Raw genomic sequence first — 24,791 nt, forward strand, 5'->3', positions numbered from 1 at the left:
GGGGTGGGGGGGGGGGGGGGGGTGGGGGGGGCGAGTTGGAGGCCTGTGGCCTGGGGGAAGCTGGGAGTGCTTTGTTCCAGGTCTGAGGCTGTTAAGGTCTTTATGGTGTTTTGGAACTTAGTGCTTGACTCCTCGAAAGTCTCCTAATGTTTTTAAAATTCTTGCCAATAGAAAACGAACTTCCACAGCTGGCGTGTGCCAAGTGGAAGTCAGCCTCTCGGGTTGCAGCGCGTTGAGTGACCACTGAGGGACCTGGCACGAGGGCATTTTCCTAGTTTTTTGGGAGGCAAACGTTTATTTTTAGACTTTCTTTGATTGACCTCTACTTATATTTTGGCACATTAGCATTAAGAAAAAAGCTTTCTTCAGCGGCCAGCATGTTGAGTTCTGCATGCAGGTTGTGCAGAATGCACATCAGGTCAGTCACCAAGAGCCAGAGAGAGCACCACACAGAGCTTCAGAACTCCCGAAGAGGATTTTATCATCCCAAAGAACTACATTTGTACTTATCTGATTTTTCTCAGAAAAGTAAAATATTTATTTTGGGGGGAAGTCTTTTTTCTTCCCATGGTAGGAAATGAACCCAGGGCGCCCTGTCAAGCTCCACAACCAAGCTACATCCCCAGCCCCGAGGTAAACTATTTGATAGGATGCAATTTGAAACGAGACTGGAGCCTATTGTTACCGTATTTTTTTCCTTTTTCATACTGGGGACTGAATCCAGGGCCTTCAGTTTGAGTCCTTTTTTGAGATGGGAGAGGCTTCTCTATAAGCTTGACTTTGATACCCTGGACAGCTTCATGTCAATTTGTTCAGACTTTTGGATTTAACAAGCACACTAAAAAAGATCACTTCCTCCAAAATCTTCGCCTGTTCTTTTAACCTCTTCCTCTACTTCCAAACCTATGAATTATTTTAAATTTCATTCTCCATAGTTTGTTTCAAAATCCTCACTCATTTAGTATTGCCTGTCCCTTTCTTCCTGCTGCTTCTGTTGTATACTACCCGGACTCTACACCATCTCCACAAGCTCTTTCCTATCGAATTCATCTAGCAATAAACAGTACCCAGATAAGTTCCTAATACCATTTTCCAGTAAAAAGTAAGCATATTATCAGAGAAATGTCTGATTCTAGGATAAGGGTAGAAAATATACAAAATGAGTTTGGGACATCCTGAAATAGCAGAAAATAAGTGCAAAAAACAAAACAATACCCCTCCCCCCAAAAAACCCCACACCACCACTCTCAAAGCTAATCACCTACATACAAAAACCAACAATGAGCGCTGGGGATTTAGTTCAGTGGCTCTGCCACCTGCTTTGCAAGCCCAAGGTCCTGAGTTCCATCCCTGGTACCAAAAACAAACAAAAAAAAAAAAACAAAAAAAGGCTGTGAATAACCTGGAACAATTTAAGCAACCTAATACTTAACCCCAAACAAAAAATACACAAGTCTATACTTTATACTCATATGTATTAAGTGGGAAGGACACAAAAATGTGCAGAAAAAACTCAAAGCAACTTCTAGATATTCTGCTCTCAAGGAGATGGAAGTAATTCACTCTCTACTATTTCATAAATGTGAGCTGCATATTGGGACTTTCTCCAAAAAAATGAACAGAAAGGGAGAAAAAAAAGAGTACTTACAGGCAGGGGAATGGAAAAAAGAAACACTTTACAAACACTACATTAGCCAACTGACCAACTGACAGATACACCACTGAGACATCAGAGAAAAAATAGCACACTGCTTCTTCAGTTTTTCTCTCCCCAACATGCTAAGTATATTTAATCATAAGAACGACATTAGACAAATCTCAGCTGAGGAACATTCTACAAAATAACCAATACTCCTCACAACTTAGTGAGGAGTCTGAGAAAGTATCAAAACCAAGAGAAATCTACTGAGACATGATGATTACATATAATGTGGTCTCCTAGATAAAATACTGGAAGAAAAAAGATATTAAATAAAAACTAAATATAAATTATGCATTTTCCCAGGGAATACATACAAAAAGAAGTTAGACATGCAAAAAAATACCTCAAATTTAAGATTTCTACCTTTTGAATCACTTATTTTAGCTAAATCTTTTAAAAAGGATAAATGTAATCACTTGAATAGCTTAATAGAGAAGGGATGACAAATTGAAACAAACTTTAAGCAACATAAAATGTTTAAGGTTCTTTAATTTCAAGGGACATTAAAGGTGGCCTATACCATTAAAAGAGCAAGAAAAATCATTAATGATTATTTAATGAAGACAACACCTTCAGAAAACTATTCATGATGCAGCCAGGCATGGTGATGCATACCTGTAATCCCAGCACCCAGAAGCTGAGGCCAGAGAAGTGCTTCAAGTCTGAGGCCAGTCTGGGCTATAGTGAGGCCCTCTCTCAAAACAAAAAACAAAAACAAACAAAAAAAACTCTGCAAGCCTGGTATTTTAGATATGTGCCACACATATAGCTAGGGGCATGTATAGTTACTTAAAACTGGCAAGGTGGACAACACCAGATGAATTTAAGTTGTAAGAACAGAAGAAAAACAGTTGGGGGAAGGAGATCAAACTATTAAAAAGGGGGAAGTGAAACAGAATTTATTAGTAAAACCTAAAAAGAAGTTGCACTGAAGCCATGGAATGATGATACTGGCAGAATACAAAGTAAATACTTCGCATTTATTTTTGGTATTAAACAACAAAGTCTGTTAAAATTCCTACTGGGTGTGGTAGCACAGGCCTGTAATACCAGCACTGGCGAGACTGAGACAGGAAGATTACTAGTTCGAGGCCTGCCTGGGATGCACAGTGACAGTTCAAGTGCCTCACCGGGTTACACAGTGAGACCCTATAGAAAATAAATTAAAAAAAAAATTATATGAGGTAGAAATGCCCTAAAGCAGACCCATCTCGTGAATCTGTCCTTAGAAGTTTACTTCCCATGGGTATATGCAAGATACACATTTTCAGGCTTGGAAATGACTTGCTTTTTTTTAAAGTGGGCATTAGGGAAGCTATAACTCAAAGGCCTATAAAATATTTGCAAGAAAGCAAGGTCTTCTTCAGTCTTTGATGGCTGAAGAATTGTTTAAAGAAAATCAATATGATGGCGCACATCAATAAATATAATACTCAGAAAGCCAAGGCAGGAGGATTCAAAGTTTGAGCCCAGACTGAGTAACTTATTAAGATCCAATCTCAAAACAGCGGGCAATGTAGCTCAGTGTGAAAGCACTGGGTTCAATCCCTAGTAATAAAACAATAACAACAAAAAAACAAGTTATACTTAAGAAAATTCCTGGCACAAAGTTAATTAGAACCAGTTCTTTGCCAATACAGTCACACCACTAACTTGTAAAAAATTTAATTTCAATTTATGTTTAATTACTTATAGTACTTCAATAGCTTCACTAAAAATAGAGGAGTTAAAGTAAACATTCTAAAACCAGGACAGCATGGGAAATGCTACAAAGAATCAACTGCCACCTCATCTTATTTAGAAGCTTCTGCACATCAAGAGAAACCACCAACAGAATAGAGACAACCCACAGAATAAAAAAAAAAAAAAAAAAAAAAAAAAAAAAAAAAAAAAAAAAAAAAAAAAAAAAAAAAAAAAAAAAAAAAAAAAAAAAATCAGGCTCCCAACCCAACTTAAAGACCCCATGCACAAATGGACATCAGAAATAACACTTCTTAGATGAAGAATTAGAAACGGCAAATAAATATATGAAAAAGTGTTAAACATTACTGGTCATTCATGAAATTATTAGAATTAAAAGAATTAAAACAACAGAGATTCTACCTTGCTCCGTGAAGAATGGCTGCTATCAAGAAATCAACCAACAACAAATACTGGAGGGGATGTGGGGAGAAAGGAACCCTTCTCACTGTTGGTGGAAGTGTAAACTGGTATAACCACTGTGGAAATCAGTTTGGAGATGTCTCTAAGAACTAGAACTAGAGGTTCCATTTGACTCGGCTATACCTCTTCTTGGTATCTTCCCTAAAGAAGTAAAAGCATCATACCAAAGCGATATATGCACACCCATGTATATAGCAGCAAAGTTTGTAATAGCTAAATCTTGGATACAGCCCAAACAACCATCAACTGACGAGTGACGAAAGAATTTTTTTAAAAAATATAATGGAGTACTACTCTGCCATAAAGGATGAGCTTCAGCCATTTATAGCTAAATAGATGGACCTTGAGACCATACTCTTCAGTGAAATAAACAGGACACACATGTTTAAATACCATACTGCTTCTCTGGTGTGAGAAACCAAAAGAAGAAACAAGGAATGAAATATATAAAGGATGTTGGGAAATGGGAAGAAAATGTTCAACTGGAAAGGGAACAAGGGAGGAGGGAAGGAGAAAAGGAAGGAAGTAGAAGGAAAAAGTGGAACTAAGCTTTTGTATAAAGGGAGGGGAAGGGTCTTACAGGGAGGAAAAGGATAAAATAAAATTTATTAAAAAACAGCGTGAACATTCTACTTAAAGAACTATACTGCATCAAGGTTAATTCTTAGTTTTATAAATGTTCTATGGTTTTATGAGATTTTTAACACAAGATTAATGTATAAGAAAGAATTCTGCTTTTTACAACTCTTCTATAAAATATCTATAAATAAAAGTTAAAAAAAAGCTCAACTTCTTAGGACATTCTTTCTTCTATACTAACAAATGTTCCAAGCAAGAAAAATACCATTTTAGGTTTTCTATGTTGAAGTCAGTTACTTCCTACAAAATACACCTTGTTTTTTCTGGTTTATGATAGTAATTACTTTGAATGCTAGGAAAGAAAAAGACTATTTCAAGAGAAATGACTCAGTAAAGTCAACAAGCATTTTATTAACTTTGACAAATTTATAGATCAAAACATTCTATCTAACTATAATTGTGTCCCTTTATACATGAGTCTAAGGTAAATATCACTTAAGTTTTCATCTGGGCAACAATTCAGAGGATTTTAGGAAAAGTAAAATTGTCACCAATGAAACAGGTCTATATAGCTATATCAAAAGAAATAGTACTTTTAAGTAAATCTGAGGTTAGAATATTTTACTTGCTTTAAATAACAGTTCAACCATAATAGATATGTTCAGGAGAAAGCAGCCTCAAGAAGGAAACACTAAAATTATATAATAAAAATGACCATGAATCAAATTAATCAACCTTTTTCTACAAATAAACAAAACTCCCTGTCTCTAAATTAACCAGGGTTTCTTTTTGTTTTTTTTTTCTGGTATGGGGATTGAACTCAGGACCTTGTGCTTTTGAGGCAGGCGCAGTGCCACTCAGCTAAATCCCCATCCCTTAATTATGGTTTCCACAAGAAAAATACTCTACAAACTTGAAACATATTCTTTCAGCATTAGAGACTTATCTACTTTTTACTGTCAAGTTTCTTGCAAAGTTATTTCAATGTCAACAAAGTATGGTTGCCACTTGTCTTTATAATTGCAATAGATCTAAACCTTTATATTATGTAACTAAGAGATAGAATAGTTATCTGCTGCCAATAGTAAAATGATATATACAAAGTATTAACTAAAATAGTCCTTCAGCGCATTTGTCTTTGAAATAATGTTATTACTATTAAAGAGTTTTGGAAATAAATCCCTTTAAGTTTACTTCTAATAAATATAAGACTAATCCCCAAATTTATTAAGTTCTGCCAGAGCGCTAAACTTTGTAACAGTTCTTAAGTACAGTACAGCTTCTTTTGGAGCTCTGCAGAAATTCAAAAAACAACCTGTGAATAGGTGCAAACAGCATAAACAACTGAATTCTGTGTTACTTACATTTAATAGAAATTAAGCACTATAATCAATACTGTCACTAAAATTATAAAGCTCTTCATGAAAGCTTTAAAAATAAAATTCTGAAAGAATTAAGTTATTTTATTTAACATGTAATAGTTTCATAAAGCAAAATTTATGTATTTACTTTTCCTATACTCCAGTATATTTTCACAAACCTTTATGTTTATACTTTTAGTTTTTCATCATGGAAACCAGCTATGTATTTCCTTTTATAGGTAACTAAAAGATTAAAAGGTCTTAGACTGTACTTCAAGTATAATTTATTCATAACATCATACAACTAATCAGTGGAGATTTTAAAATTATTGCTTAGTCCTATAAAATGATGAATTTTAGGCAGATTGATACTTCTATAATTTTATTTCTTGTATTTTTGAATCATATGCTTGGTAAATAGTATAGTTATCGATTTAATTTTTAAATTAAATTGTAAAAAAATTCTAATTTGTCAACACATACTCCCTTTTACTTAATGCATTATCTCAGCACTAATCCTCCTAGAAAAACTATCCACATTGGAAAGACAATGATCTTCCATGAAGACTTTCAAGTATGGATATAACAAAAATACATGTAATATCTGATTAAAATTTCACATTTTATACTTGGGACAAAAGTTTTTTAAAAAGTCTTACATTATTTTTCTGCCTAACAGTACTGCACTGAGAAATCCTACAATTATATTTATGAGCTATTTTCCAGCTTGTTCAAGTATGGGACACAAGTATTTTTCTAATAGGAAAAATGAATAGTCAATCTTACTGAGCTTAAAAGGAAGACAGAGACAAAAAAATAACCAGACTTTGGCTTTTAAGAACCCAAGGATGACCCTGAAATACTAAATTCACAAACAAAAATAGCAACAAGATTACAGCAGCAAGCCACAATTTCACCGCACATCATTAAGAATTCTAAAATAGGCAACAGCTTTTCATTCTTGTACTCCATCTGTAAGATCTTCTTTTTGTTTTTCCTGTTTTTTGGTTGTAGGCAGTTCAAGGCTTGCCCACTGCATAGGTTCAGCTTTTCTCATGATGATTTCAATCTTTGTGGCAGTCATAGTTACATAACTTCGCTTGACATCGATCACCTATAGAAGAATCAAGAGTAAATTTCGGCAGTTTTACTAGTATTGAATTAGGAAAATATCAGTCTTGCTTATGTTAATAATACCCAAAGCAAGCCTCTACTAAGGCTATGTTTATGTACAAATTTAATTTTTTGGTAAGCTGTATTAATGTTATATGTCTATACATTCCCCTAGTATTTACTAAAGTACTGCCTTTTATTCTTCAAGAGGTATTTTAAATTATCAGAAAAAAGTCTGATGAGTTCTAATACTTACACCCCATAATTTCACGTTTTGATGAAATTCTTTCTCTCCTTCAAATACAATGTGCACACTTAACTAAAACAGAGCAGAAAGTTCATTAGATATTTTGGGTTAGTTGGTAATTAAACCCAGGGCCTTTCACGTTCAACTACACCCTAGCCAAAAGTTAAATTCACACTGAAGGTTTATAATAGCAAGCACTGACTATAAAAATGAGATACTGATATTAATATTAATCTATTTTAAGAGATTTCCAATATAATGTAATTTCTTATTTACAAAAGCCATGAAGAGAAAAGAAAAACTGAAGTTTCATAATGAGAATACCATATTATGTTAACTTTTTGAAACAGGGATTGAACTCAGGACCTTGCACTTGCGAGGCAGGCATGGTGCCACTGAGCTAAATCCCCAGCCATCTGTTAACTCTTTTAAGTTATTATGTATTTTCCGAATGCTTTAGAAAAAAAAAGGTTTTTACTTCTCCTTTTTTTTTGAGATGTGGTCTCACCATATATAGTTCAGGTTGGTCTCAAACTTGAGGCAACCCTGTGGCCTCAGATTACCAAGTGCTAGAATTACAGATGTGTACCACCAAGAACAGTATTTAAGTCTTTATGAAGGGAATTTAAAATTAGGTTTTTTTTACATGGAAAATATTTTAAGGTTTTAAAATCAGCTGAAATAGAAATGGGTATTTCATAATACATTACAATAAAAAATGTGTAGAGTACAATTTTTATTCAGTTATTTAGTGTACTTACTGAAGTACTATTTGCTTCTACTTGACTAAGATCAGGAAGTGAATTTTTAGCATACACTGAAATGGTGACTTCACCCCCAGTCTGATGCCAGTCATGTCTACATGGAACAACTTTTTTCCCCTAGAATAAATGAGAAACTTTTTTAGTCAATTAAATTAATTTCGGAAGGTATACTAGTTTGTTCAACCTTGTTATTTATTAAAAAGTAACAATTACAGAATACTCAAATGTTGACTAAATCTCTGAACTAATTTGAAAATGTATACTTTTCCTTTTTTTTTTTGAGATGGGGAAGATGTACTTCAGGCTGGCTTTGAACTCCTGCCTCAGTTTCCAGAATGCTGGGATTATAAGTGTGGGCCACCATGCCCAGCTGCAATTATAAGTTAAAAGACAAGGTTTATGAACTATAAAAGGTGTATTGTATTGGGATTATTAGTGCCAAATAGCACAAAAGATTCATTTATTTAGTGTAACAAAATAAATTAACAGTAATAGCTAATAGGTAAATATTTAGCAATAAATTGCTTTCCTTCCTACAATTTAATAGGCTTATAGCGAATTATGTGCATAGCTGCATGTCTTTTTATAAAGCTCTCCAAGGAAGTAGGGCTACTTTCTTTTTTTCTTAATAATTTTTCTGTAACAGAGAAATTCAAAAGTAGTCCAGTGAAACAAATTTTCTTTTCTCCTCTTTTGTTGGAGTGTTTTATATCTGCGAATGGTAGAAATTTTAAGTGGCAAAAAAATAATCAGAAGTGTAAATGTTTAATAACACCAAATTAACAGAACAGTAATTTTTAAGAAAACAAAAAGTCGGAACAGGCTTTGAAGTTAATTTTAATAGTAAAAGACAAAGACACTTCAATTTTGGCAGGCTTGAGTACTTCACAAAAATACAAATACCTACATAAACACACAAAGGCTGTTTTGCTCAATAAGCAGTGCTGTGAGAGCTTGATTCAGATTAATTTCATTTTGTGGGTATGTCACTTGTTATTAAATGAGAAAGAAATTAAAAAAAAAAATCTAAAGATAGAATAACTCCAAATCTCTTGACATGAATACAACCCAGTACGTTATTCTGTAAAGGTTACTTACAGCATCTTTTTTAGTCCACATGTGTTTCCCAGTTGTACAGCCCTCTTGGGCTAAGAATGTATTAAAATCAGAGGTTTTTCTTCTGCAACAACTCCAGTATTTCATCCTTTAAGTTATTACAAAAATTTTTTTCAGAAATAAAATCTCACAATTAGATCCATAAGTATGGTTACAAGTGTGACTTTTTCTTAAAATCAATTAAGTATACAACTTTAGTATCTTAAGTCAATAAAAAGTTAAAAATGAATACCTATCAGGAATACTAATAACTAAAAAAATCACAATGCCATTTTTTATAGTAATTTTGGAGCTCCTGAAGACACTAAAGTATCACAAAATTCCAAGTTAGCTTTTCACTGAGAGCTAACACTCCAACTTCCTCATGAAGTTACCAAAATGCGGTAAGACCAAAGCTTTGTAATCTTCATATTCAGTTACCCATTAAAGAAAAAACATGAAACAAAAACTAGTTTATACAACCTGATTGTCAATCATAAAGAGGAGAAATCCGCTATTACTTGAGAAAAATCCAATGCAGGAAGCTAAATCTATAGTGAAATTTCAGATTTGAGTCCTGTACATATGGAAATAGATTTTAATATAGTACTCTGTTTCTATAAACTATAGCGTAACATAGAAGATAAGTTTTATTGAGAGCTGTGAAAAAATATGGAGGCTGTCTTAACTGCCCAGGGCAAAAATTTTAAATGTCCTGAACATGTAGCACGGCTCTTCAAATAAAGGATTAATTTAGCCCAGAGTGGAAGAATACCCACAGAAAAATACAGCAGATAATGAAAAAATGGAGTGTTTAAATCACAAAGGTTATGAAGTAACTCTAACTTTGTTTTTAATCATGTGTTTAAGGAAGACAAATTTATGTTATTGTTTAAGATGATATAGCATTGTAAGCAAAATGGTCAAATGTTCATGCACAGAAAATAACTTTTAAAACATAAACTAAGTTTCTAACTTCTACCATACAGTATTTTAATTAGTCATGCATAAGTTACCCCTCATGGAAAATAGGTACTCCAGAATGATATAGGCAGACTTCTTCTAGACTCTGTAGACCCTGATAAGTCTAAAAGAGCAAAAAGAGAAACAGTTGCACATTTCAGTTACATGTCATATGTATTCGTAGTACTAGTTACCTCTATGAACTGCAAAATATTCATGAAATAACAAGTTACTTAGAACACTGATTAAGTTCATCCAGGCCATCCCATTAAGGAATAAAAATAATTTCCTTTTGGATATGGCTAAATTTTGGGTCCCTGTGAGAAAGGCAAATAGAAAAGTAGGCAACAGGTTATATTAAGATGCTTTCAATCTTTTGGGTATGAGATCTCATCCAACCGTATTCACATACTTAAATTTACAGAAACATATCGAAACCAAGAGATTGGTACTCGACATAAATATAATTACAGAATGAGTTATGTGTATAGCAATCTCTTGGAAAATCTAATACGCAATTCTGGAAGTTCTAGAGTGGTGATTTCTTATCCCTAAAAACGGTAAAATGAGCTGCAGACCTATATATATATCCATGGTTTGTCTGGAAGGTCCGGGCCCCATTGCTGCTGTAGATGAAGGCTCTACAGATGAATTCACAAAAATTTTATGTTAATAAAACACGGATGCAGCCAGTACTATATTTTTTTACATTTCTGTATTTATATTAGCTACCTACAAGTAAAGAAAATAATATTTGGTGTTTATTTTTTGTATTCAAGCACTAGGTGCATATATTTCTTAAAGATATTCCATAATTATATAAATCTCAGTATATTAGATTTTGAATTTATCACTACTGCCCCTAAATCTATTTTTCTTTCCATCTTATTTGATGGTACCATATCCACTCAGTCTTTCAAAGCAAAATCTTTTAAATTTTAGTTTCACCTTTTTACTTATATGTACTATATAATGAATATCTATTTCAATTACATTTGAAAACATCTATCAGTTTAGTGTGCTAATCTTACCTATAAGCTAACATCTTAGGGAATTAGCTACACTATTTTTCTCTATTACTGGTAACTCACGTCTCTCCTTTTACTTTCTCTTCTCTACATATTACAATTAACTAATTACTATCACTCCTATTTAAAGTTCTTTGCTCATGGCCCTGAAGTAAGCAACTATTTCTTGAATAAGATGTCGCACTAGCTATGAAGGCAAAAATGGATAAATGGCATTTCATTCAAATTAAAATCAAAGCCATTATTAAAACACTAAACATACACAGTATCCCTGACAAAGAACCTATAGGATAATACATGAGCAATCACTACAAATTGGTAAAAAAAAGGACAAAATTACATAAAAGCTTTGGACATTTCACAACAGAAGATATACAACTACCTATTAAACACACAAAAAGGGTATTCAATCTCACTATTGGTGAAGTGCAAAGTAAAGTCACAATGAGAACATCATACTTAACCAGAATAGCTAAATAAACAAGTGAAACAAGTAAAACCAGCTTCAATACTACTGATAGGAATATAAAGTAACAATCAGTTTTGAAGATGAGGTGGAAGTATCTGTTAAAGCAGAAGGTATAATACAACTCCAATTTTAGTCATATAAATAAAAATATATAATTTCCCAAAGTCATACACACACACACACACACACACACACACACACACACAAATTCTTAAAGGACAATGGAAAGGAAAATTTAAATGTGGTACATTTAAACAATGGCATCATACCTTAAAGCAATGAAAAAGCCCAAAAATATGGTGATACAAAAAGATAAATCTAACAAACGTATTAAATAAGACAAAGAATACATGCTCTGTGATTTTGCTTAAATTAAAAAAGTCAAAACTAATAATCAGTGTAGACTGGAAGTTGTGGTTACATCTAGGGGAAGGAAAAATGAATTCAAGAGGCTTAAGGAGAGCTCTACAAATGTTGGTATATTTACACTATGAAAACTGCTTAGCTCTAAATTTGTATTTGCACACATTTTAACAAATTTCAATGAAAAATTTCTTTAATGGTCTCCCATAGTTTAAAATAAGGCTTAACTTCTAAGTACGATTAAAGACTATTAAGATTTGAGCACTGTTACCCTTCTAATTCAATTCCACAACAGCAAATGTTAAACTATCTCTATTATTTATTATTTTCTTTATACTACTGCTATCACATCTACTAGGAATATTCTCCCCTTCCCCCACTTTCAAAACTCACTCAATACCTTCTCTTTGATCTTTCTTTTCTTTTCTTTTCCAGACAGGGTCTTGCTCTGTAGTTCAGGCTGGCCTCAAACTCACTGCAACCCTCCTTCCTCAGCCTCGCAAGTGCAGGGAGTACAGGTGTGTGTGCCACCATGCCTGGCTCTTTGATATTTCTCCATTTCTCTAAAATTTGCACTGTCTTCTTCATTTCAAGAATTAATTACTCCCTTTTAACTGCATTATATACATGTGAAAATACTTCCATTTCCATCCCCTCAATAAGCAAGGTGAACTTAAACATGTGGGAAAAATAATATCTTGTCCCCCCACACTATCTTCATTTTTCCCACTCCCCCACCTTTTTTTTTCACTTTCTTAATAGCACTACCAGTCACCCAGATGCTTGAGCCAGAAGTGCCTTTCATACCCAATTTATTAAAAAGTTCTGCCAATACTTCCAAATTATGCCATTCCTTCTATGGCATAATGTGATGGCCATGTTCTAACACACAATATACAACAAAAGTAAACCAAAGCTGGGCACAGTGGTAGACCCGTGTAATTCCAAAACTCTGAGGCTGAGTCATGGGAATTGCCAGGGCAACTTATTGAGACCCTGCCTCAAAATAAAAAAGAAAAAAAGGGTTGGGGATATCTCCGTGTACAGGGACCAGGTTCAATTCCCAGTACTGAAAAAATATAGAACAAAACAACAAAAACAAAACTCTAGTATAAGGCTTACTTGAGGAGGACAGTATTATACGGCAGCAAAATGAGTCAAATAAGGTTAAAAATGTAATGGAGAAAGAGAAGAGGAGAGGGGGGAGATGGAGGAGAGAGAGGAGAGGGAGAAGAGAGAAAGAGAGGGGGAGAGGGAGAGAGAGGGAGGGAAAATTCACCATGTATGCAAGCTTATGAGTAGTCAATAAAAGGTCTCCCTGGGACATTAATTATATTTCATGTTTAACCACTTGAAAGACTTCTATTCTTCAATCCCACTGTTAGGTCTAGGATAGATCTAAGCTGGTTCCAACAGCACACATTTGCTATTCACAAAAGAAATTAACTTGTCCTTAAAACAGATCTGCTCCCCATTACAGTTAGAATAAAGTCTAAATCCCTCATCATGGTTTATAAAGATCTCTATCATATTGTCTACCTTTTTTCACGCTACTTTTACATCCTTACCTATGCTGTAATGACCTTGCTATTTCTTAAAAAGCCAAGCTCTAAAGCCTCTATTCACCCTACTCCCTATTCCTCCAGATTTACAACTCATCCAGTACTTTATTCATATCACCATGTCAAAAAGAATTTCACTGATAATCTTATCTAAATTCTTCCTAACTGTATCCACTCTGGTCCTACTCTGCATTATTTGTTCCATCTCTACCTTAGTTCATAATATTCAGTTATTATCCACTGTTATCTGTTGTTCTGCCCACAATATTAATTCTACAAAGCAGTGATTTCTGTTTTATTTGTAATTTTTATCTCCAGCGCCTAAAATAGTGTCTGGCACATATTAACTGTGTAGCAAATATTAATTTAATTAGAATTATTTACTCTCATGATTTTTATTGTATTTCATATGCTTTGAGTCTCTTATCCATGTTTATAGCCTGAGTCCTAGCATATTCCCCAATACACACTAGGTAGAATGATGTGCACTTTCTTCCAAATTGAAATTAATTCAAAACATCACAAGTTTTATAATACATACCTTTGAACATCCTCCATTTTTACATGAGGTCCCAATCTTAATTTCATCACTGTCTTCTTCTGAAATAAAGAAAAAGGAAATTTCATTACTGTTGTTGTTTTTTGTTTTTTGGAAAAAAATTAATTTAGAAATGCAATGGCTAGTCTCAAAAAGCAATTTTCCTACAAAACAAGACTTATTAAAAGTCAACACAGGGGCTGGGGATATAGCACAGAGGTGCCATGCCTGCCTAGCAAGTGAAAAGTTCTAGTTCAACTGCCAGGACTGAGGGGGAAAAAAAGTCAACAACTGTAATTAGGTTTTGCCTACATCCCAAAACTGATACACAACACATTTCTACAGTGCAATGTTTTGTCCACTATCTTAACTTTGTAAAAGAAATCAGGAAAGGGTGTTATGTCCCATAGTATCTGACAGAGATTAGAAAATATTAAGTACATATTATGTAAAGAAATATTTTTAATTACTAAAGAAATATAAGTTTAAAAAAAAATAAAAGGAAAACTTTTAAATTTAAGGTTCTCATTTTCTGTAAAGACAATGTAATGAGCCACACATTCACTATAGTATTATCAGCACTTAGATAAAAGTGCTTCACATCCTGTATACCCATCCACAGACGACTGGATAAACAAAATGTGGTTATGAATATATAATGGAATACTACTTGGCTATAAAGAAAGACAAATTTGAGGCATTTGTAGGAAAAGAGATGCACTTGGAAAACAATTTTGAGTGGAATGAATCAGACACACAAGCTTGAATATTGAGTATCCCTCATTTGAATGAGGCAAAGTACAAACAAAGAAAATGAAAAAAGGGACAAGGGGATAGATTTTGCACAATAAGGAACAAGGAAAAGGGTAAGGGGGAAGGGAAGATGCGAAGAGTAAAGATATGTCATGTACAGGAACCTAACAACACTAATCAATGTAAATATTGTAAGCCATAGTATGTGCAAAGACAAATAATATCAACAGGTACAAAAACAGTAATTGGGAAATTACAGAAGGGGGGGCAAAAGGAGGAAGGGGGGAGATTAAAAAAAACAATAAGCTGTTATATGTACATATAACCCTCCCCAAGATGACTGTAAACTGCATGAATTACAAATATGTACTAATAAAAAAAGTAAAAGTGCTTCACTACAGTGTGCTAAATTTTCACACCCATATTCAGTAAATGCTATTTATTTCAGCAGACTTTATGTAGAAAAAATTATAATAAAATAAAACTAAACATTACCTTTTTTATTTTCTTCATTTCCTGATGACAGTTTAAGTTTATCAAGTGCTTGTTTTAGGGAGGCAGATATTTTTAGTTCCAAACTCGACATTGGTTCATCTGGGCTGGAGAATTTTAAAACCTTGTCATCATTATAAAATGTCAAAATATTTCTTTGTACTTAAAATTAAAAACCATAGAAGTTCTTCATGAGAAGTTAAATGTTGTGAATAAAGTCATTACAAATAAAAATATTTTACAGATTGTTATAAACTATTTATATTCTATGATTTAACAAAAAAGCTTCTTAAAAAACACAGAGACATTTCATAATGGTTAAATTTTGCATATACAGTTTTTTTAAGCCTCTCAAACAAGGTGATGCATGCCTGTAATCCCAGCTCTTTGGGAGGCTGAGGAGAGGGGGTGTGAGGAGTGGGGAGTCATAATTTTGATGCCAGCCTATATGAAATGGCAAAACCTTGTCCCACTCCTTGCAATTAACCTGTTTAAGCCTATTCAATAAAAAGTATTGAATATTAACAACCATGGCAATAAAAACAGAAATCCTGCTCATTCTATATCCACAATGAAAAAACTGACAAAGGTTAATAAAATACTGTACATAAAAAGCCTATATCCTAATATTCATACCACTCAATGAATAAGAATTTAGGATAAAATGTTTAATTTCTCCCACTGACTCTTTAAGTATTACTAGACCATTATTTAAAGAGAATAATATTAACTCACACCATTAAGCAAAATTTTTGTCCACTTTTAGTATATTAACTTGCTAGCAAGGAATTTGATAGGCTCTCAAAATCATGAATGGAGACGGAATATTCTGAGTAGTTTCTTCAGCAGTGATCTTCATGAACAAACAGGCATTACAACTATCTAAGGTTCTTATCTGGAACTGATTATCATTCAATACTTTATAAATTTAAATTTACTGAATAGTAATAGAAAAAAAAAGTTGGGCAAAACCTTGATAGTGTAAATTAAAAATTCAACAGGGATAATCAACGGAAGAACATAAAACTACCTGTTTAAATTTGGAAGTTTGGTTCCAAAACAGCAATCAAGCATGGAGACCAGATGTAGTAAGGTAAACCAAATACACACGTGTGGAAATGAAAAACAATCTATTTAGTCAAAGATGATTATATAGATTCATCTAATTCTACTGCTAAATGAACAAAGATTTTAACACATAATCTAATAAATACTTAAATTCACCAGTTGCAAGCACAAGGACCCGAGTTCAATCTCCGGTACAAAAAAAAAAAAAAAAAAAAAAAAAAAATTCACCAGTACGATGAGAGTAACAGTAGTTTTCAGGCATTGCAAAGTGAAGGTAAGTGATATGGTTTTATTTTTTAAACTCAAACTAATTCAAGGAAAAAGAAAGATGTGTGATATGATAGCATATGTAATATAATATAATAAGCAAATTTGCAATGAAATTTTACTGTGTACATGGACTCAACTTAGGAAGGAAGAAAAATTAAAGGCGTAAGAGAAAAACAAATAGTGGCCTCTATAGTAGCTACAAATGCTATTGTGCAAAATGATAAAAAAACACAACAAATGCTATCATATAAGCATGACAAAAGTAAGCAACAGTATACCTCGGTCTTTTTATTGCTTCTACTGGTTTTGGTGCTTGGATAATATGTTCCTGAAACCTAGGTTTCAATTCAGACAGTTCTTTCTTCTCAGTAGTCTTGACTTCTGGCTTGACTGGCTTGGGTGGTTTCTCACTGTTATGTCTACCTTTCGTACAACCCTGTGAATGAAAGGTACTCATTAGGCATTATTGTTCACCTATCTTATATACCATGATAAAAATACCTTTATTATAGAGACTGATTGTAAGAAACCATTAAGACTCAAAACTTGCTATATTTATAATTCAGTTTTTACATCTGCGTAAAGCATTTTTTTAGAAAAGGCTTTAACAACATTTTAAGTACAAAAGTCTTTTAATTAAAAAGTCTCACTTTGAGCCTCAGTTCTTCCAACTTAAAAGCTACATGACCACCTTGAGGAAGATCATCTTTTTAATGTTTCCTGAATTGTAAAGTGGGGGCAATAACTTTCTCAGTGGTATACAATAGTGAATTTCAATGATATCTCAGGTTTGACAAAAATGTATTTCTATTGACTGAAAAATGTTTTAAATTATCTATGACTTCTTTCTTCTTCTTCTTCTTTTTTTTTTGTTGTTGTTTTTTGAGACAGGGTCGTTATGTAGTTGAGACTGATCTGGAACTCACTATGTAGCCCAGGCTGGTCTCGAACTCACAGCAATCCTCCTGCCTCAGCCTCCCGAGTGCTGGGATTACAGGCGTGCGCCACCACGTCCGGCTCTCTTTCTTCTTGATATTCATCAAGAATCTGAAAAAACAAATGAGTAACTGAAATCTTAATATCTTTATCTGCAAAGCTGAGAAATTATTTTAGAGGTCATGGAAGGAAAGATTAGCTCCATATTATTTTTATATTTTAGGTACCGGGTATCAAACTCTGAACTTTGCGCTAGGCAGGCGGCAGAACCACTGAGCTAAATTCCTGGCCCTGAATCCATTTTAAAGCAAGGTGTTATGTTACAGTTAATGAGGGCCAGTCAAAACATATTAGAAATCAGACCTCTCAAATGTGCAGTTTCTTAAAAATATGCATTATCATGGGGATAATCTAGGAAAAAACTTAGTACTTACTACAATACTTAAGAAGTCAGAAAAATCAGTTGTTCTTCTTCTACAGCAAGACCAACCCTATGAAACATAAAGAAAAAAAAAAAAACTGAAAAAACTACAGAATTCATAAAAATATCATATTTAAAGGATATAATGAATAATCAGAAAAGATGTTTTATTTGAAATAATTTGTGAAAAATTATACAATGGTTTTAAAATAAAACCTAACAAAAAAGTTTATCTGTAAAAAGAGAATGCTTTACCATTTATACAGAATTATGGCAAATACTGGGATGTATACATGTAAGACAAAATATAGACCGCATGTTCCCAAATACTAATCTGGGTCTTACACTAGTCCTCAGTAAAATAAAAAAGGAGATATAAAATTTAAGTATGTGTATAAACTGTCTTCTCATGTGAAAGACTGTACTTTTCTTTGAATGTTTGTCTTCTAACATCAAATCTTTCTTTTGATAACAGAAGTTTAATTTCTTACTTGTAAAATAGGAAACTAGTGACTAGTGATGTGCATATTTTTAAAATTAGGCTGTGAAATATAAGTCTTATAGTGTCTAGACCTATAAAAATGTTTACAGAATATAGATAATAATAAACAGAACTGCAGAAGTGGGAGTAACAAAAATACTTCATTTTAGAAACTGTGATTATACTGCTAATGAGATAAACAGAAATATGATTTCAAAGACATTAGTGAGATTTAAAAACACAAATTAACCTAATGAAAGAAATAGAAAACTAAATACTGAGCTGTGAAATATTCCTACAGTGAGGGGAAAGGAGGAAAATAGTATATATAAAAAAGTACAAGAAAAAAAGAAAAGCAATAAATACCAGTCTCAGAAAAAGAAAATTTTCCCAAAAGGTAAGTATCCCCCAGAACCCAGTATTTACCCCCATAAAGGTTTGTAGAGGCTAGAAAGATCTAAGGAGTCAGATCTCAAACTGCCCTTTTGAATGATTTCCTAACTCAGAACTAAGCAGAAAAATAAGCTCGTTATCTGCTTTACAACTGTGTTCAGGTTTGATTACATATCCATTAAATGCCAAGAGCCCAAATACGCTCTGGAAGGTGTAATTAGAGAAGTCAAAGGGAATCTATAAGATTTAAATAAGTAAGACAGAGTATGTTCCTGAGAACAAAGGAGTGGTACCTAAAACCATGGCAGCTGCACTACATTTCTTTTCAAATATTATATACAAAGTTCAAAGCACCAATGTTATTAAAACCTGATCAGAAAAATTCTATATTACTCCAATTCTCCAGAACATCAAGGAAATCCAGGTGAAAAATTAGTAACACGTCTCTCCAGTAAAAGTACTATAAACTTAACATGTTTGTCCAGAGAGTGGCACATTTCTTTTTTGGTCGTTCATTCATTCACTAATTTGAGAAAGGGTCTTGCTATATCTGTCATTTATTTGCTTGTTCATTTATTTATTCGAGAAAGGGTCTTGTTATGTAACCCAGGATGGCCTCCAATTTTTGGCAATCCTCCTACCTCAGCTTCCGAAAAGGTGGCATCACTATTTATAACAAACATTCCTAAAACTCAGACTTGTGTTCATTAGCCAACAGTGACAGACTGGATGAGATGCAATCCAACTGTTTCTATTTCATTTCAACATTAGGAAGTGAAGAAATCATTAGGAAAGAGATTTGGAATAAAAATAAAATTATTTTGTAAGTGGAAAATATCACAATCTATTGTCTCCTTTGCCCTTAGTGGAGTACATATTAAAGCACCCTACAATGATCATTAGAAGATATAAGCTGAGAGAAAAAAATAAAGTAAAAATTAAATATTATATCTCAAGATTTACTATAAAATATGAACAAAGTAAAAAGAAATCTAGTTCCTACCTTTAATGCATCATGAAAGACTGGAACACCTGGATGGTATGTACAAGCATCTGGTCCAAAATAGGAGAAAAAAAAATCATTTTTTATAACAAAGAAAAGGTATACATCACTATTTCCTTCACATGTGAAGTAAGACTTAATCATTTTTCCAAAAATCAGGTAATACTATTCCTTAAAAACACACTAATATTTGTTAGATGCTCAGCACAAAATGCCTTATATTAATAGTTAAACTCTAATTCAAGAGTAGGACCACTAAAAACAAAAACAAAAACAAAAATAAATTTAAAAAAGCTGGACATGGTGGCACACGCCTGTAATCCCAGTACTCAGGAGGCTGAAGCAGGAGGATCATTGTGAGTTCGAGACCAGCCTGGGCTACAAAGTGAGTTCCAGGTCAGTCTCAACTACATAGTGAGACCCTATCTCAAACCAAAACAAAAAGATAAAAACAAGAGTAGGACCACTATAAAATATAGTTCCAAAATAACAAACTATATTATATTCCTCTATTCTTTGTAGTAAGATTTATTTAATATCAAAACTTCAAGTCCCAAGGATATGACCATATTTCAACTCTCCTCTAATAAAACTACCAAACTTACGTATACTTATGTGTACTGATCCATGGAGTATGTTTAAGAGATTCCTTAGCCCTCTCTCCCTTTGCCCTTATACCATCAAGTTTTAACTTAATTCTTATGAAAATTAGTTTATTACAATTAGCAATGTGTAATATATTTTTAAAGTCTTACAGTAGAAACACTTTTATTTCCAACTAGATAGATTTATGAGCTTTTATAAAACAGGTCAGTTCCATCCCTCTGTATTTTTCTTGTAAGGCTATCTCTAAATCTTTCAAGTCTGTTTAAATTTCTGTTTTTTACAACCTCTGATTCCCAGGGCTGCTTTAAAATGATTCATTTTTAGAACTCTGAGAAAGATCTTGCCCTATATTAATACAGTTAATATTACTTCCTTAATTACCATGTGGTATACGGATACTACACTAGTGAATATAATAAATGTTAGATTATTTTCCTGATACAGTAAGTAAACCATGATTTACAAAGAGTCTGTTAAGGATAGCAGTGAAATTAAAAGCTGAAGAGTTTAGAAGTAGAAATGTACTATATATGGAAAAAGACATGAAGTTGAAAGAATGGAAGTGGAGAATATAGTATTGTTTCATCATTTAACACATAGAAGCATATAGTGTACAATGTATAAAAGTGTGAAACATGACAAATCATAATAGTGGTCAATTCTGGCAGAATTGCAGCAGGAATGAGTCACATCCTAACCATATACAGTGGTACCTTGGTTCACAGCTTAATTCCACAATTCCGCTCACAAGCCAAAATGGATGAGAATTGAATCAAATTCAATGTAACCAGTATGAACAAAATTTTTTATTTATTTATTTATTTATTTATTTATTTATTTATTTATTTATTTATTTGTACTGGGATTGAACTCAGGACCTTAAACTTGTAAGGCAGGCTGCAGCACCATTAAGCTAAATCCTCGGCCTTGTAGTTTTTTGGTTTTGGTACTAGGGATCAAATTCAGGACCTTGAGCTTTTGAGGTAGGCACAGTGCCACTGAGCTAAGTCCCTGGCCCTGAATAAAATTTTAAAATCACTACTTTCAAAAGCAAATAAACAGACAAACATTTTATTCCCTATCCTTTAGTAGACTTACTCAATAGTTTTGCTCAAATGTTTTATAGGTAAGGTGCTATAGCACAGTAGCGGTTTGGGTTTTCATACTGGGTCTAACCCTGGCTAAAACACTACCACTAGTACCTGTTTCAGTTTCCTCATGTGCATGGATTAAATAAAATACTGTTTGTAAAGTCGTGCTTTTTCCAGAGTGTTTAGCACATACAAATTAATTACCAATTGATTTTTAAACACCTACTTAATTTTTTTTGTTTTTATAAATTACAATATCCTATCACTTTAAGTCTAATTTTTTTCCCTGGTATGGAGACGAACTCAGGACCTTGCATTTGCCAGGCAGGCTTGGCACCGAGCTAAACCCCCCACCCCCATGTGAAATCTAATTTTTACAGAGGAAAAGTTTGTAAGCAGATGAAGTAAGTCAATAAGTAAAGAATTACACCATACTCCCAAGAAAGGTTACTGAATGTAGATTTTTAAATACCATGGACCCAGCATCTGGCTCTGTACAACAAAGAGCTTGTTCGTATCTTCAACTTTACTCCTTGTTTATTCAATGTACATGGGGAAACCTCTTCCATTCCATAAAACTTTCTTGTAGCCCAGTCTAGTTTTCTATTAGCTGTCTTCTATAGTCTATCTTCATTTTCCTCACCTCCCACTTAACCAATTTACTTGGTATATTTATCTTAAGGCTCTATAAAATAATTTCCACATAGCTAATGTGAATAAATTTTCAGCAGTTTTACTGGAGTTCTCTGCTGTATCTGCTACCCATTCAGTCTATGAGAGGTACTCTGGCTTTTCCGGCCTTCCTATTTTTAATTGTTAGACATTACATCATCTCACACATGGATACACTGACTTCCAATAAATGGCCACTCGACCACTCAACTTTTAGCCTGAATGTAAATCCGGAAAATACTATCCGTACAAGACATTACTCTTATTTTATAGTCAAATAGAATATATACACACAAAGGCAATTTATCTTTTACACACACCGTGAACATAAATGGGCTTTAAAATTCATTTCTCAATTTGTCACATAGTGAGACAGCACTTTCCCCTTGAATAAAATTATATCATAAAAATACTAATGGCATTGCCTTGATTATTGCATAGATTGGATTTATCTTTTCTTTGAAATCCTGTACCAAGGATATTACTGGAACATGAAATAATCATAATAGTGGTTTACCAGTACACCAAGACAATTATTTCAAACTTCTCAGAGGTATAAAAGATTTTTAAAGGCATTAATTTTAATCTCCTTTACAATGCTGAACCACAGTACTACTATGCTAAAGTTGGCCACTCTATTAAATGGTTTGTCTATTATATATATATCACAGGGCTGCTGTGAAGATTAAATAAGATAATAAAATGTCAGAATAATGTGTGACATATAAAAAAGTATTAAAAACGCCAGGTGACATCGAGAAAACGTCACGTTCCACAAGAATAAAGGAATCAGCTTTCTCTTCCAATCGTTCACCTAGTGTGGTCACTAACTCTCACTTTACATGTGTAAGTAATGCTACAACTAGGTGGTGCAGGGAACATTCGCTTGCTCACTTCATGCAGAAGATGCACGGTATTAAAATGCAGAGGTCACAGCAAGAATATGCAACAAATACATGCTACGATCATGGAAAGGTTAGTGAAAGGTACCATTACGGAGGGCAGATTCATTTTCTTCTTCCAAAAACACGATTTAAAATAAGTTTATTTATAAAAGCGGGTGGAGTGAACTTTCACACTTCTACACTAGACAGAACTTAGACGCCAGCATCACCCGCTGCCCACTCATCCCACATCTCTTTCTATTGCTCTGTCCCAAAACCCATTCCTCTCACGAAATCACAGCCAGTACTAACTACTTAGCCTCAAAGGATTAGAAGCCCCTCCTAACTTGTGCTTACTCAAAGACACCGGGAGAAGGGCGTCTGTTCAAGTCGCCAGGGGAATTAGAGTAAGGGCGGCCGCGGACACGCGTGGGGCGGTCCCGTCTCGGCGACACCAGGCGGCCGATGAGGGCTGGGGCCTAGGCCACGGGCCTCCCCGGGAGGGCTCGGAGGGGAGTGCAGGGAGGGCCGAGGGCGTGTTGCTCACCATCGGAATTGCTTTCGGGATCGAAGCGCTGACCGCAGCCCCGGTTGTAGCACAGCAGGGCCATTTTCCTTTATCCGCCGTTACAGGCAAAGCCGAAACACCGCAGAGCCACGACTGCAACTGTTCTGTGGCCTAGGCCACGGGCCTCCCCGGGAGGGCTCGGAGGGGAGTGCAGGGAGGGCCGAGGGCGTGTTGCTCACCATCGGAATTGCTTTCGGGATCGAAGCGCTGACCGCAGCCCCGGTTGTAGCACAGCAGGGCCATTTTCCTTTATCCGCCGTTACAGGCAAAGCCGAAACACCGCAGAGCCACGACTGCAACTGTTCTGTAGCAAACACCGTTCCCACGGGGACTGCGGCTGCCAACTTCCGGAAACAGCCGGTTCCGCTTCAGGAACATTCGCGAATTTTCCGGTCGCGCAGGCGCAGAAGAGAGGGGAAGAGGCGGAGAAAGCGCCGGGCGTCCTGACGTTTGCGGCGGCGCCGCGCTAGATTGGACTGAGTGAGGCGAGTATCCGCGGGGTCCTGGAGAGAACCTGACATTCATAGATGAGAGTCCTTAAAGAGCAGAAAAGGTGTTTGAGGGCTAACCTACCCTTTCCAGACTTAGTCACTGTTTATTCACTCGGTATCTCATGTCACAAAAGCGTGCAACCGTCTTTATCCCCCGCACCCCAGCGTCCTTTTTGGGGGGTCTGTAATTACTTAGCAATACAGAATCGTGTAGTATTTCCAAAATGTTCTGCGTAGAAAGTAGGGTGTTCCTTAATGAAGAGAGGAGTCCTGCACAATTTCTCTGTACGTGTTTGCATGTGATTGAGTGCGCACTGCTCTTATCTGTTGAGCGCTGAAGAAATGTAGCCTTCTGCCAAAGTTTAACTGAACAGTTGTGAACAAATCACGTTGAAAATAGAGCCACTTAACAATAAGAGTAAAAAAGAAAATTATGGATTGGAAATAATTTTAGAAACAGATACTCGAAGATCGAAGGGAGATAGTTGATGGTCAGATTAGCTTCTCAACGGATTTGTCAATAGTTTTCTCTGGAAATTATAGTACATTTCAAGTGCATTATAAAAGTACAATAATACATTGATGGACAATGCAGACAACACTAACTCCAATTTCTCAATTTTCCAAACTTGGGGTATTTGAAATAAAGCACTTTTGATAAAAGGTTGTATTGAGTAATCTTAAAATAGTATGTGTAACTCGTAAATAGAACGCT

At 34.4% G+C, this 24,791-nt stretch overlaps 1 protein-coding gene across 2 annotated transcripts; it reads right to left on the bottom strand.

The window, feature by feature from the left end:
• Positions 1-5,256: 5,256 nt before the first annotated feature.
• Positions 5,257-23,986, bottom strand: Chordc1 (cysteine and histidine rich domain containing 1). Of its 2 annotated transcripts, none has more exons than XM_010633710.2 (11): positions 23,765-23,986; positions 19,765-19,814; positions 17,901-17,957; positions 16,809-16,966; positions 15,196-15,299; positions 13,951-14,009; positions 10,041-10,111; positions 9,028-9,133; positions 7,927-8,046; positions 7,175-7,237; positions 5,257-6,919 (listed from the first exon to the last, which is right to left on the bottom strand). In XM_010633710.2, exons 1-11 carry the CDS (start codon positions 23,826-23,828, stop codon positions 6,761-6,763), a joined length of 1,011 nt encoding a protein of 336 aa, XP_010632012.1. In that variant the 5' UTR covers positions 23,829-23,986; the 3' UTR covers positions 5,257-6,760. The 2 variants fall into 2 exon arrangements, with proteins under 2 accessions (XP_010632012.1, XP_010632011.1); XM_010633709.2 differs by lacking the exon at positions 23,765-23,986 and adding an exon at positions 23,565-23,687.
• Between the last annotated feature and the right edge of the window lie 805 nt (positions 23,987-24,791).

The sequence above is a fragment of the Fukomys damarensis genome, unplaced genomic scaffold (assembly GCF_012274545.1).
Source record: "Fukomys damarensis isolate Sample0158 unplaced genomic scaffold, DMR_v1.0_HiC HiC_scaffold_16, whole genome shotgun sequence".
NCBI lineage: Eukaryota > Metazoa > Chordata > Mammalia > Rodentia > Bathyergidae > Fukomys > Fukomys damarensis.

Coding starts and splice junctions, on each gene's coding strand:
- Chordc1 (XM_010633710.2), bottom strand. CDS start 23,828: ATGGCCCTGCTGTGCTACAACCGGGGCTGCGGTCAGCGCTTCGATCCC. Junction 19,815..23,764: donor TCCCGAAAGCAATTCCGATG/GTGAGCAACACG, acceptor ATTTTGGACCAG/ATGCTTGTACATACCATCCA. Junction 16,967..17,900: donor CTGACTTCTTAAGTATTGTA/GTAAGTACTAAG, acceptor TTTCATTCACAG/GGTTGTACGAAAGGTAGACA.